The sequence below is a fragment of the Aspergillus nidulans genome, chromosome V, assembly GCF_000011425.1.
Source record: "Aspergillus nidulans FGSC A4 chromosome V".
Lineage (NCBI taxonomy): Eukaryota > Fungi > Ascomycota > Eurotiomycetes > Eurotiales > Aspergillaceae > Aspergillus > Aspergillus nidulans.
The window spans coordinates 3,101,753-3,116,429 of NC_066261.1; the positions used below are offsets into that span (position 1 = coordinate 3,101,753).

The following is a 14,677-nucleotide window of genomic DNA, read 5'->3' on the forward strand; positions in this document are numbered from 1 at the left end:
TGGGCTTTATCTGAGCGGCAAACTGTATTCAACCTCGAAAAAACTAGCACATTGTTGAACTGGTGGTCTGTAATACTTAGGATATACCCTGTTCAGCAGTGCAGGTTCTATATGGAGAGTTATCCGCGTACAACTGTTGCCCAAATAACTCATAGCATGAAGTAGGAAATAAAAGGACCACCAGATGAAGCAAAAGACCATTGTCTGCCATCGGGCAGAGACCGCACTCCGGGAGAAACTATGGCGTGCCGCAGGGCAGTTCATGCCACAGGGCAGATCGCAGTCCAGGAGAAACCTGTTGAATATCAAGGTGGCTGTGACTCTCTGCAGGGGAGTGGGTCTGTGTGTATGTTCATATAAGCAGTTCACCTGCCCCTCACAACGAGAACAACATACCTCTGAACCTCTTCAACATTAATCAACAGATTATGAGCCCGGCTTGCTCACAAGACACCCCATAAATTTATTTGTTGAAGAGGGCCTAAAACATCCTCAATGTGATGTTTTATTCACTGAATCTTTTGGCACTTCCGAGAGACAAAATACGTGACAACGACATGAACTGAACGAGAGGGTGGAAGAAGGACGATTCCCTTCGGGGGCCAGCTGTGCACACAACCACAGTATGGACAATATGATGACGTGACAGCCAGCCGGTGCTGCATCCCCAGGTGATGTATCACAATTCATGACGAAAGCGCACACTATGACAAATGACTGCATGACAGGTGTGCTGCCAGCGCAGAGAGATCGTGGGCAGATGTGATTCGCTATGGCGGCGGAGTCACTCAAGGTCAAAACTTAGGCAGAACTTGAACAAATGGGCACTGTCTGCCCAAGGCATTCTTCGGAGTCTACACCCAAAGGATGTCGCGCTCACGCCAAAAGGAGCCACCTCTTCAGATTCAGAAAAGAGTATACAGGCACGGCTGGACGAGGAAGGAGCTTAATATTCTTTCACATTTTCGATACATACATCGCTGGGATTACAGACAGATTCAGAGACTCTGGTTTCCCTCACTATCGATAAGCGCTCTTGCTCATGCCTATTCGCGTCAGTCCACCGACGAACACATATACCGATCATTAACCACTGAGTCTTCAACCGGGAGTACTGCTGCACGACGTCGCAGCGCCTCTCATGCTCGCCCATGGTGCTCCAGTGTTGAGCCAGGCCCCTGTTATCTTTACACTCACGTCCCTGTTCCTGAATTGGAGAGCTCTGCTGAACATTCCATCGCATCCACTCCAGACTCTGAAGACGACGCTGAGCTGTCCGATCCCAAGGCACAACATCGCTACAACCTTCGATCAAACAGGCCCACGAGGTTCCCTCAAAAGGTACCCCAATATCGGGTTGACAAGCTCCGTTTCCCTCGCTTTGCCAAATCATACAAGCACCATCTGGAATCGGATGGGTTGCCAGACCAAAACTACTGTCCCCATTCTCATAGCCCTTCTCCAGGACCGTCGGACCGTAGTCCCTCTGTCGTCTCAACTCAGCTCAGTGAAGCATCAAGCTCGGATCTCTTTGGTTTAGAGCCGCGGTCCCCCAGACCGTCAAGCCTGGAACCTCCAGCGGACTCAAACTCGCCCTTAAACGCACAAAGTCCTGAATTCTTCAGCGCCGAAGAATATCTACACTTGTTTGCAAAATCAGTGTCACCCCCGCCGGTTGTTTCTTTGTCTCCCAGACCCTATGCTAAGAGACCGCTAACTTGTTTTGTCAAAGCTCCGGAACTCTATTATTAGGCGGCCTATCGTATGGTACCACTGTTAGATGGATAATGCCTCCTTGCATTACTCGGAAAGGATTGAATAGCTGTGTTCACAGGCGGGAGTCAAGTTGGTATATCTGCTTCCGTACCCACCGGATTTGAACCTTATTGAGGAACTCTTCGCTGAGACGGAAGCGTTTATCCGGCGGCATTGGCACTCCTATGAAGAGAATCCGGCTCAAGATTTTGCTACGTTTCTCGAGTGGTGTGTCGATACTGTTGTTGGAAGGAGGCAGAACGCAGAGGGGCATTTTCGGAATTCGGGCCTGACTATCGAGTATGTATGATTTTCTATGTTCAAAGGGCTAATCAGATGAGGAATTGGATGCTATTCACGAAAAAAGCCTTTGCATTCGCATATCAGTCTACGGAAACCTAACTCAATAGGGAAAACCTAAACCAAGGCTAGCGACGAGCACTATCTAGACCCGATGCCCCAAGGGTCTGGTACGAACTCCACAGCCGCGTCAGTTTCGGACATGCTAGGGATTAAATATTTTAGTAGAAGACGATCCTACTTTCGAACCGTCGGTCCTTACGCCGATGAAATGTTGCTGACACCGCAGTACCGTTCATATCACACAGGAGGCGTTTACTAGATTTGATTCAGTATAAAAGGGATTCTCTATAGCATCTCTTAAAGGGAAAAGGGGTCAAGCACATACATCCTGTCCACATCCCATCTCTGTTAGCCTATACATCCTCAAATTAACTCTCAAAGGGACGAGGGGTCAAGCACATACACACTATCCACATTCCATCTCGGTTAGCCAATACATCCTCAAGTTAACTCAAAGGGAGAAGGGGTCAAGTACATACGTCTCTTTTTCCCATTTTGCTTTCATCTTGATCATTGGCGTGCACAGGTCCTGCCACCGCAAAGGCAGCGAAGACAACCGCAGATAGGATAGCGAGGAACTTCATCTTACCGAGAGTTTTCTTTGCGTTATTGGAGGTAAGAAGCAATCTTGAAAGAGAAGTTTTAGAAACAAGCAGTTGAAGACAATAGCGAAGAAAGTATAATCTGAATAGTGCTGAAGGACTACCCTGTAAATACTAAAGAGTCAAGACATCAACCGGTCACGTGTGGTACAGATCAGGAAAACAAGGGATAGAGAGTGCTACGTGTATCCTTTGCCTTTCTTAGTCCTTTTATGTGATAATCCAGCTACGCCACAGCACAACATCTGCTGGATAGAAGCAAATCAAATGCACACTGCAGGGAGAGGAATAGGGCTTCCTTGTTCTTCCTCTCCGTTTACTATTCCAACATCCCACCGCCCCACATCCCCTGCTTAGGCATATTCACTTCACCCCTTTCCTGCCTCTGTTCATTGGATACCCCGCCTCTTAACGGGTATATACTCCCTCCGTCTTGTGCTTTCCCTTCGGAGGATTTGGCAGCAGGCAGTCTGCGTCCTTCTTCAGGGCCAGTCTGCAGTAATGTGGATTCAGCCATTAAACCACCAGAGCCGAGCAGAGCATGGAGTAGGGCAATGTATAATACTTTCGCTTGGATAAATCTTTTCTAGGACAAACCAAAATAGTGGTATGCACGCCGTGTCCCTAGTTTATCGAAATAGTCGATGTAGCTACATTCCGTACAAGGATACTCCCTGGCTTATACACAGAGTGAGTATCAGACTGATTGGAAATGAATCGAAGTCATTCCGGAATGAATTCCGTATGCGAAAGCTCTATTGTTTACTCGATCGAGCCTCGATTCACAATGACATATGATAGGCAGTTGGCCACCGCTTGTGATTGTTGTAATTCAGAGGAAGATAGATTGTTTTTCTTCATATCTGAGAACATGAGGGTTTATATACAAGATGAGTATCATATTGATTGGAAATCAATCTGATTCCATACGGAATAAATTCCGTATACAAAGCTCTATTGTTTACTTAGTCGAGCCTCGATTCACAACATTTCGAAGCTTCCTCCAATGCCATAGTGGCCTTCATGCTGTCGGTCAAGACCGTTAATACGATGACAGATTGTTGTGATTTTGAGGAAGATTGATTGTTCATATTCTCATCTGGAAACTTGAGGGTTTATATACAAGACAAACATCAGATGGATTTCCAATCATTCCGATTGTATCCGGAATAAATTCCGTATACGAAGCTCTATTGTTCACTTGGTTGAGCCTCGATTCACAACACAGATAAGCCGGATAGTCGTGAGGCCTGAGGCCTTGTCTCAGAGAAGACCAAGGAAGGGGTAGGGTTGTACAGTTGGTGGTGGTGGTGAATTCATACGCTGACCCCTCGCCTAAGTTGTAACTCTGGATTAAGGTACAAATGTGTTCATTGATCTATATGGAGAGTTCCAGCTATTTATAGTTGCAGCAGCTCATCTCCCTGCTGCCTAGCGGAGTGTCTGCCTAACAGGCAGCCACTCCTACGGATCTATGTCGGAGCATGGGTTCCTCCCTGTCCTTGGGGTGCCCGGTCTGCACAGTCTTAGTCAGCATCTCATTAGTATTTAGCCTAGCTTCCTTGTGCATCCGCACCCCTGAATACCAGACTCCTTCATGCTTCCACAGGTTATGAGCCCTTTATGCTGAGAGAATTCAGTTTCTTGCTGGATATAAATATGCAGAATTGATTCTCGAAGCTCTGAGCAACATGCTATCTGTTTCTTTACCCCCTCCCTGTCCGAGGGGGGGTAGCATCCTTCAACGTGGCTTTAACCCCTGGATTGGGACCACGTAGGCATTTTAATATGCCGATTAAGAGCCTCACGAGGCATCAAAAACAACCTTGGAAGGCCAGTACTGCTTATTATATAGTATATACTAGGCAAGGATGTCTCCTTACTGTTGAAATACACCATCACAGTAAGTATAAAGGTGTATATAGTCTACAGAGCTGTAATTCCTGATGGTTGCTCTAGACTTTTACTTCCTATTGGAAGATTGAGAGCTTTCTACTATAGAGGCTTATATATTGGCTCCAAGCCACTCTTCTAGCAGCCATGTTGCTGCAATTTACACCTTCTTACCTAGAGATAGTGTGTTTTCCCAGGCTCTGGGCTGAGGCCTATCCTGATCAAACTCATGCTAAGGAAGTCCTTTCTTGTTATTATTGCTATACAGAATAACTTCCGATACCCATGGGATAACCTGACAAGCCCCTGCTATTACTAAAGGGGAGATTTTAACATGACATTCACTGGTCTTGTCCATCAACTACCATTGTTCGAGCCTCCAAATTCAACCAGCCAACGAGCCAGAATCGACCGTGCCGACAAGCCAGAATCGACCAAGCCTACAAGCCAGTATTGCCGTGCCGTACGAGCCTGAATCAATGAAGCCAACGAGCCAGAATTGACCGTGCCGACGAGCCAGTATTGCCGTGCCGTACGAGCCTGAATCAATGCAGCCAACAAACCATGATATCATCACAAGCCAGCCAGTTCTATATTGCAAGACCCCTACCTTTCGACCGAGATACCTGTAGGAAGGACACAAGGGATATTATATTACATTGGACATGGGAAAAGGGATATAGATCCTTTGAGACTATATTAAGGCCTTTACAAACTATATGGGATATTCAGCATGTACCTAGCTTTTCTTTTGATGCTTCCTTGCGCCTGCGCAGCCCGAGGGGGGGTGTCGGAGCATGGGTTCCTCCCCTGTCCTTGGGGTGCCCGGTCTGCACAGTCTTAGTCAGCATCTCATTAGTATTTAGCCTAGCTTCCTTGTGCATCCGCACCCCTGAATACCAGACTCCTTCATGCTTCCACATGAGCCTCATGTCACGTGCCACGTGATCTGTATGGCATGATGTTTGGTTTGGTTTGGTTTGGTTTTATTATTTGGGTTCACAGGTCGGCGTGGGTCAGGATTCTGCCATCAAATTCAGCCAGTTTCTGAACCACGCTGGCATCTGCAGTAAACCTGATTTCTGAACCACGTTCACCTCGCCCAGGTATAAGGCGCCATGCTTTTATTTGATTGGTTACCCACCAGTTGTATCCTCTCGTACCCAATATTCAGTCCAGTGTCTAGTAACTATACTGTCCAAGATGACAGACTCCGAGCCCCAAGACCGGATTATTCGCCTGGTTAATGACTTACCTATTATCAAGGTAAAGTTTACCTACTGTTCAGCTACTGTTCAGCTACTGTTTAGTATATATGTTGCATATACTAAACTTTTTACAGGATACAGAACCTACACCCTCTGATGCAGACTCTGATGTCTCTGATACCAAATCTCCAGCTTCTGAGCGCAGTCAAACCTCCGACTCTGAACTTCCAGACATCCCTCTACTTATGGGTCTTACATATAAGGAAATCAAGGCATACGGGCTGATAATATCAGCTAATAATAAGGCAAAAATCACTGTAGATGAGATTCAAGAGTATTTGATTATGCCTTCATATCCAGCTACAAAGGACTCTGGTAGTCTTGAGGACCCGGGAATACTTTATTTTATCTACTGCTCGAACCCTATCGGTCCTAATATAGATTCAGAGAGCATAAATGCGATCTTTACTAAAGAAATATCTTGAGTATGTTCTTCTCTAGTGTCCAGCACATGCCTAACATATGCTTAATAGATCTATTTCAGCAAATCTCACAAAGGAGCAGCCCGGCTATATTTAATAAAACTTTTATCTTGAATTAATGGTGACAAGACCTCAGGTAGGGTATGGCATCGATCCTACACCTGCTCAGGTATTAAATATTATCCTTAAATTAATCAACAACTCTTTATTTCTGGTCAATCTGGTATTCCATATAATGATTTTAATCAGGTTGACCCTCAGTTCTTTAAATTTCTATGGCGTTGTTGAAGGAACGCATATCGCAATCTTGGACCTATTAATATTTTGAAGAAGAAAACAGAACAGTTTTATCTTGGATTTCTCCATAACTGGCGGTGTATAATAAAAGACGAGCCAGCTATTGCACCTTGTAATTATAATAGACATTTTACATGCCCATATAAGGTTCCAGCTATATTTACTTGCAATAGGGTATGTTCTTAGTATAGGTTTTGTATATGCAATACACTTGCTAACTGGATGCATAGGCTAAGTTTATTGGTTGCCAGAAGAACTCTGATCTCAAGACATGGCATATAGCTAGACTTGTTAAACCCAACCCACGAAACCCGCCCCAACCCGCCCCGACCCGCCAAGAAACGGGTTGGGTTAGACCTTCTAATTATCCATTGGGTTTTGGATATTTTTGGCTGCCCCAAAGCCCGGCGGAGCAACCCGCTGGGTTGCCAAGATATCTGAATAGGTATATTACTGTATTTAGATTATATTTGCTTACTTAGATAGTTATAATACAGTATTTAAATACAGTATTTTATTAACTATGTAGATCACTGCTTATTAAAGTAATGATATGCATAACTGGGTTATTTTGGGTTATTTAGGTTGGGTTAGAATTATTTGCTAAACCCATGGGCGGTTTACTGTGAAGGTAACCCACTGTCACGGGGCCAGCCCGAGCCTCATCCTGAGCCCTGATTCTGCCGCTGCTGACCGCCCGGTTAGCTGAGGTTTCTGGAGCTCCGACTCTGATCCAAATCGGAACCTCGAGCTACGTCTTGTCTTGTCTATGCACCTGTCTGATAGCCCGACTCCGTAGCCTGCCTGTCGTATCTACTCCGTTATCATGTTCTGAATATATTCCTGAGCCTGCACCTTGACACTACGTAGCTCCCACCCCACGGAGTTGATACGTGTTGTACCATGCCCGCCACTGCGCCCCGACCCCCGTTCCTACCGAAGGACCCCACTGAATTCGTGCAGCATGTAACCAGTCATTCTGCTGAATGGTTCGAATACTGCAGCCAAGCAGATCAATATATCGCCGCGGCCGAGACGACCCTTCTTTCGTGGGAGACGGGCAAGGAAGCCCTCCAGATCCAGGCTCTACAACAAGAGAACGAGCACCTCCATGACAAGTGCGCCCGTCTGCGCGACGTGATATCCCGCCGGGATGCAGTTATACAGTACCAGAAGGAGCAAGCCAAGGAAAAAGACATTGAGTTCTTGAAACTAGCCAAAGAGAAACCCCAGGAACCCCAGCCAGCAATGCCTATAACTGGTATATCAGATGGACAACCCAAACCTGGCTCACCCACACAAACTCAGGTGTTTCACCAGCTCTCCGAGCGCCTGCCTGACCCGGATTGGTTTGAGGGAGACCGGAAGGACCTCCGCCGCTTTATCTCCCAGATCCATGAGAAGATGAATATAAACCGTGACTGTTTCCCGACCCCACAGAGTAGGATGACATATGTCAACAATCGTCTAAAAGGAGCCCCGTATGCCCAAATCTTGCCCTATGTCAAGAAAGGAATCTGCCAGCTGAAGGACTACGAGGACATCCTGGATATACTAGATCGGGCCTTTGGAGACCCAAACCGTGTTAACAATGCCCGCAACGAGCTGTTCCGCTTCCGGCAGAATAATAAAGAGTTTGGCCTGTTCTTCGCCGAATTCCAACGTCTTGCCCTAGAGGGAGAGATGCCTGAGGAGACCCTATCTATACTTCTGGAACAATCAATAAATCGAGAGCTTAAAGGGATGCTTATGCATAATCAACCACCTACCCAAGATTACCATGATGAATTTGATTTGCTAAGTTCTTACAGGAACTTGAGAACCGCCGCCGGCATTATGAAATCAACCTGCAATCAGCCAGCAGAAACTACCCTGCAATTACTAGAACTGCTACTAGTCAGCTGTCAAGAACAAACTACACTACCCTGCCTAGGACTATAGAGAACCCAGCCCCACAACGCACACAGCCTGATGTACATAATGATGCCATGGATCTGTCATCTATCCGCCAACATAACCCTACACGTCGCGAGCAGGGAGAATGCTTCCACTGTGGATCCCCAGAACATATGGTCAGGAACTGCCCACACCCTGATAACCGCCCTCTTAGCAATCCGCTCTGCCTACCCAGCATCCAACATAACCCCATCAATTAAATCTGAGTCTACCGCTGTCTCCGAAGGCTCCCGCTCTCCATCACCTGGATTCTCGGAAAAAGGGGTAAGCCTGGCCTAAGTCGCGACCAGGCGCCACTACCCAAGCGCGTTGTTCACCTCTCTGCAAGTGCTATTAAAGGAATGTCTGTTGAAGAAGAAACTGCCCGCGCCGACCTGACTGTCCTGCCTGTTATCCTGACCCAGCAAGAGAAGAGCCTGTCCAGCTACGCAATGCTAGATACTGGAGCTGACGGGAAGAGGTTTATTGACCAAGAATGGGCAGAAGACAACCACCTTGAGCTGCTGCCCCTGAAAAACCCAATCCACTTGGAAAGCTTTGACGGGAGAGAATCCGAAGGAGGGCCGATAACCCACTATGTTAGAATAAACCTGACAATCCATGACCATCATGAAAAGAAGGCTTGTTTCTTGGCTACACAACTAGCCCATTACCCAATAATCCTTGGAATGCCATGGTTAGAGACTCATGACCCCCGCTGGGGGTTTGCAGAGCACACCTTAATATTTGACAGTGCCTATTGTCGACAGAATTGCAATATACCTGCCCAACCAGCCAAGATCAAGGCCCTGCGTGACGTGCCTGCCCGAAGCTGCCAGAAGAACCTGACTTCCTGTCCCAAAGGATTGGAGAAACAAGATATTGCCCTAGTCTCCCTCCGCGCCTGCTCAGCTTACGCCCGTAGGGGCCATGCCCTGTTTACAGCCACTATTGGGAATATTGACGAGGTATTGGCTAAGAGGTCAGGGGATGGTAACCCTGAAGACCTACTACTACCAGAATACAAAGACTATGCAGATATCTTCTCCCCTAAGGAAGCTGATAAGCTGCCCCCACATCAGCCATATGACTATTTAATAACTCTAATAGATGGAAAGACCCCACCATTTGGCCCATTATATGGAATGTCCCGGGATGAACTAGTTGCACTACAGGAGTGGATTATGGAGAATCTGAGGAAAGGCTTTATTCGCCCAAGCTCGTCGCCAACAGCCTCACCTGTCCTATTTGTTAAAAAACCCGGCGGAGGTCTATGCTTCTGCGTGGACTACCAAGCTCTGAACGTGATTTTGGTTAAGGACCAATACCCTCTGCCACTTGTCAAGGAGACCCTGAATAATCTAAAAGGGATGAGGTACTTTACTAAGATTGACATTATTTCCGCATTTAATAACATACGGATCAAGAAGGGACAGGAATATCTGACCGCGTTCCGCACCTGCCTGGGGCTGTATGAATCCTTAGTTATGCCCTTTGGCCTTACCGGCGCTCCAGCAACATTCCAGCACTATATAAATGACACCCTGCGAGACTATCTGGACATCTTCTGTACTGCTTACCTTGACAACATCCTGATCTACAGTCAAACCAGGTCTGAACATATTCAGCATGTCCGAAAAGTCCTCCAAAAGCTTAGAGAAGCTGGCTTGTTTGCAAAGCTAGTGAAGTATGAATTTACTGTTCATGAGACCAAGTTCCTGGGCCTGATAGTGGCTAGAGATAGAATCAAGATAGACCCTGAGAAGGTTCAAACCATTGCAGCCTGGGCCACGCCAACCTGCATTACAGATATACAGGCATTTATTAGGTTCGCCAACTTCTACCGGAGATTCATTAAGGATTTCTCAAAGATCATTGCCCCGCTAGTTAACCTGACTAAGAAGGATGTCGAGTTTCAATGGACCCCAACCTGCCAGCTGGCCATGGACGCCCTGAAGAAGGCCTTTACCAGCGCCCCTGTTTTGAAGCCATTCGACTGGACCCAAGATATCATTCTTGAAACTGATGCTTCTGACTTTGTCTCTGCTGGTGTCCTGTCCCAGTATGATGATAATGGCGTCTTACACCCTGTGGCCTTCTTCTCTAAGAAGCACTCTGCCACAGAATGCAACTATGAAATCTATGACAAGGAACTTCTAGCAATTATCCGCTGCTTTGAGGAATAGCGCCCCGAGCTAGAAGGGACCCCGAACCCCATTAAAGTCATTACTGACCACCGGAACCTGGAGTATTTCATGTCCACCAAGCTGTTGAACCGTCAACAAGCCCGCTGGTCTGAGTTCTTATCCTGTTTTAATTTCCGGATTGTGTACCGTCCTGGGAAGCAAGGAGCCAAACCTGACACTCTGACCAGGAGGTCAGAGGACCTCCCTAAAGAGGGGGATGAACACCTACTGCACCAAAGCCAAACTGTACTGAAGCATGAAAATGTTGACCCTGCATGCCTACCTGAACCTGCTGAACCTGCTGAACCTGCTGAACCTGCTGAACCTGCTGAACCTGCTGAACCTGCTGAACCTGCTGAACCTGCTGAACCTGCTGAACCTGCTGAGCATGCAGAACCTGCTAAGCATGCAGAACCTATGGGAACAAGACAATCAGTATCCTTTAGAGATGAGGTAGAACTACAGCTGCCACCTGAAATTCAGGACCTAATATGCATAGCATATGAGACTGACCCTGTTGTACGGTCAATCTTAAAAGCACTAGCTACCAGACAGGCTCAACACCCAGATATTACCCTAGCTGACTGCGAGAGAAAAAGGGAGCCTCCTGTTCTACCGGAATCGCCTGTATATCCCAGACAATGATGATTTAAAGGCAAAACTAACCTGCTTAGCCCATGATAAACCAACATCTGGACATCCTGGGAGAGCATGCACATACGAACTCCTAGCCCGAGAATATTATTGGCCGAACATGTATTAATATGTGAGTCAATGGATAAAAAACTGTCATACCTGTCAGAGAATCACACCCTCTTATAAGGCGCGGCAAGGGATATTGCGGCCCCTGCCTGTCCCTGAACATGCCTGGCAAGATATCTCCATGGACTTTATTACCCATCTGCCTACCAGCCAAGGCTTTGATTCCATCCTGGTTGTTGTGGACCGTCTAACCAAAATGAGGCACCTAATTGCCTGTCAAGCCACAATAAATGCTGAAGGAGTTGCTCACCTCTATACACAACATGTGTGGAGACTTCATGGCCTCCCCCGGACAATCACTTCTGACCGTGGGCCCCAGTTTGTCGCTGAGTTCTGGAAACACCTAAATAAACACCTGGATATCCAGAGCCTATTATCAACCGCCTTTCACCCAGAGACTAATGGTCAAACTGAATGGGTAAATGCAATGCTGGAACAATACCTGCAAGCTTATATTACCTACCTGCAAGATAACTGGTCTACCTGGTTACCACTAGCCGAGTTTGCTCTCAATGCTACCTATTCCGAAGCTATCAGAACATCCCTGTTCTTTGCCAACTACAGGTTTCACCCACGTATGGGCTTCGAACCTGTCCCTGTTCCTGACTGTCCAGCTAGCCAAGATGCTGAGAACTTCGCCCAGAAGATGCAAGCTATATCTGACTATGTCCGATCCCAGATGACCTCCGCTCAAGCCCGTTATGAAGAACAATCAAACAAGACCCGTCAACCTGCCCGACAATATAAGGCCGGTCAGCGTGTGTGGTTGGATGCCCGCAACATCCGTACGCTCCGCCCAAGCAAGAAGCTTGATTGGAAGTTCCTGGGACCGTTTACTATAAAAAGGATGATCAATGCACACGCTTACGAGCTCGACCTACCAGCCAGTATGCGGATACACCCGGTATTCAATGTGAGCCTACTTCGCCCAGCCGCCGACAATCCTGTGCCCCGTCAAAGAGCTGATCCCCCACCACCCATCGAAGTGGAAGGTCTTGAACATTGGGAGGTTGAGAGCATCTTAGATTCGCGCTGGGAGCGGCGAGGCCGAGGAGGCCCTCGTCTGAAGTATACTGTTAAATGGGTTGGATATGACGATCCTACAGAGGAGCCTGCCGAGTACTTGACCCACGCCAAACAGCTCGTACAGAACTTCCACCGCCGATATCCGCATAAGCCCCGGCCAAGCCTCGACGGAGCTCGGCCCTGAAGGAGGGGAGTACTGTCACGGGGCCAGCCCGAGCCTCATCCTGAGCCCTGATTCTGCCGCTGCTGACCGCCCCGGTTAGCTGAGATTTCTGGAGCTCCGACTCTGATCCAAATCGGAACCTCGAGCTACGTCTTGTCTTGTCTATGCACCTGTCTGATAGCCCGACTCCGTAGCCTGCCTGTCGTATCTACTCCGTTATCCTGTTCTGAATATATTCCTGAGCCTGCACCTTGACACCCACCCCAAAACCCGCGTGGGCGGATCGGCTAGGCCTGAAAACCCGCCCCAACCCGTGGTTTAACAGGTCTACCATCCCCAGCTAGGCTTGCAGCCTTCTCTGACAGTAAGAAGACCTTGCCTTGTTTAGTTGTAGTGATTACATATCCTGTTAATATTACTTGTACCTATGTGATCCTGTCCAGAACTTTCCCTGCAAAGGTGACCTGGATGCCATGTGGTCTAATAGCCCAGAGGCTAGAGGAGGCCGGGAGGCGGAGGAAGATGTAGTGGTCAGTCTTGTTTGGCTGCTTCAGTTTTCATTATGCTGGTTGCTTGGCTTGCATACAGTATTCTAGGGTAATAGTTTGCCAGTTCCCCTGACCAGCTCTTGGGGCTGTCAGGGATACCCAGGTTGTAGGCTGCAAGCTTCCCCTCTTCAGGGGGCCTTCGCAAGCTTCAGGAGTAGGAGGTTGGTTTGGCTGTTCTATCTGCCTGGATGGCTGTGGGGGTGCAGCTGCTGTCATCAGAGGAATCTGCTAAGGGGAGTCCTGTTTTGCTAGGGAAACAAATCTAGCTGCAAGCCCCCGGGCCAGGTCTCTTGGGCGGCCCTGTAGAGAGGAGACAGTTAGATCTAGAGCTTTAGCAAGAGAGGTCATTGCTAGTTTCCAATCATTAAGAAGGACTAGCTGGTTGTCTGCTACCATGCTGACCTGCTCGCAGATCAATGGGGCTTGCAGCAAATGGGATACAGGGACCGGAGCTGCAGTGGGAGTCTTCTGTAGGGAGAATAAGGCCCTTCTCTTCAGGGAGTTCCGGGGTAGGGGGGTCGGGGTGGTAGGTCCTGAGGGGGGTTCAGAGTTTTCACCCAGGAGCGGAGTCCCCGGACGGGCTCCGCCTGGGGGGGAGTCATCCACCTCCATGGGGTGGAGGGAATGATCGATGAGCAAAGCGTAAGAGATCAGTTATTAGAGCAGTAGGGGGCCCTGTTCTCCCCTCGTCGTGGACGAGTGTTTGTAAGAAGAGGTCTCCTCTGGTCGATACTTTGTAAAGACAGGTTGTACATCACATGACTGCCAAGGCCATTATATAATCAGGTTTGTCCCGCACGACCAAAATTTTGACCTCAGGTCACCTGCAACCACCGGTGCCGTAGGGCAGTATGCCCCGACAGGGACCGTGCATCAGGTGATCACCGACTGTATTTTAGTCATTGCTTGCTTTCCAATTGTGCCAGGTATAACTTCTAAATGCATGCATAAAGCCGATCATCCCATCCATGTCGAACGGCAGGACCTCCATCCAGGTAGGGCTATTCCCCGGCGAATGGAGGTTCAACTGGCGGCTCTCGGTTTCCAGTTCCGCCCAATCAAACGCTACCGAAATATGTCCCAAAGGCGCATATGACATGTCGAATCCCATCTTCTCCCCCTCTCATTAACACCCCTTAAGGAAAGGCAGCCTTCAATTTTAAAAATGAAGAAAGATTTCTTAAGTGCTTGACTCGCATCCTTTCAACTCAACAGAAATGCGCAATGACTGAAAAGCCCTTATTACGTCCATTGCTTCCCGCAATCCCTTATACTACTGCCGCCCCTCACCTCTCGAATGATTTCAAGCAGAAACGCCAATCTTTAGCCTGTACCTCTTGCCAAACAAGACGCACAAAGGTATCAACACTACTGTATTATTATCTTGCTTGGAACTTGTTAATTATAATAGTGCTCCGGTTCCATCCCATGCGATCGATGTCTAGCCATAAACGCCA

General features: G+C 47.9%; 5 protein-coding genes across 5 annotated transcripts, besides 1 other annotated feature; 4 read left to right on the forward strand and 1 right to left on the reverse strand.

The window, feature by feature from the left end:
• Positions 1–14,677: part of a sequence feature (contig 1.92 1..62660(-1)) that runs on past both edges of the window.
• On the forward strand, positions 872–1,575 carry ANIA_10655 (uncharacterized protein). The gene has a single exon (XM_050612374.1). The coding sequence runs from the start codon at positions 1,142–1,144 to the stop codon at positions 1,538–1,540; it is 399 nt and encodes a 132-aa protein (XP_050468304.1). The 5' UTR covers positions 872–1,141; the 3' UTR covers positions 1,541–1,575.
• Positions 2,277–2,702, reverse strand: ANIA_05256 (uncharacterized protein; the record flags this gene model as incomplete). Its single annotated transcript, XM_657768.1, has 3 exons — positions 2,277–2,373; positions 2,444–2,463; positions 2,598–2,702. 3 exons carry the CDS (start codon positions 2,700–2,702, stop codon positions 2,277–2,279), a joined length of 222 nt encoding a protein of 73 aa, XP_662860.1.
• On the forward strand, positions 5,817–6,306 carry ANIA_05255 (uncharacterized protein; the record flags this gene model as incomplete). Its single annotated transcript, XM_657767.1, has 2 exons — positions 5,817–5,879; positions 5,956–6,306. The coding sequence occupies 2 exons, from the start codon at positions 5,817–5,819 to the stop codon at positions 6,304–6,306; spliced, it is 414 nt and encodes a 137-aa protein (XP_662859.1).
• On the forward strand, positions 7,504–10,721 carry ANIA_05254 (uncharacterized protein; the record flags this gene model as incomplete). The annotated part of the gene is made up of 3 exons (XM_657766.1): positions 7,504–8,496; positions 8,542–8,820; positions 8,961–10,721. The coding sequence occupies 3 exons, from the start codon at positions 7,504–7,506 to the stop codon at positions 10,719–10,721; spliced, it is 3,033 nt and encodes a 1,010-aa protein (XP_662858.1).
• Positions 10,791–12,886, forward strand: ANIA_05253 (uncharacterized protein; the record flags this gene model as incomplete). The annotated part of the gene is made up of 2 exons (XM_050612376.1): positions 10,791–11,348; positions 11,545–12,886. The coding sequence occupies 2 exons, from the start codon at positions 10,791–10,793 to the stop codon at positions 12,691–12,693; spliced, it is 1,707 nt and encodes a 568-aa protein (XP_050468305.1). The 3' UTR covers positions 12,694–12,886.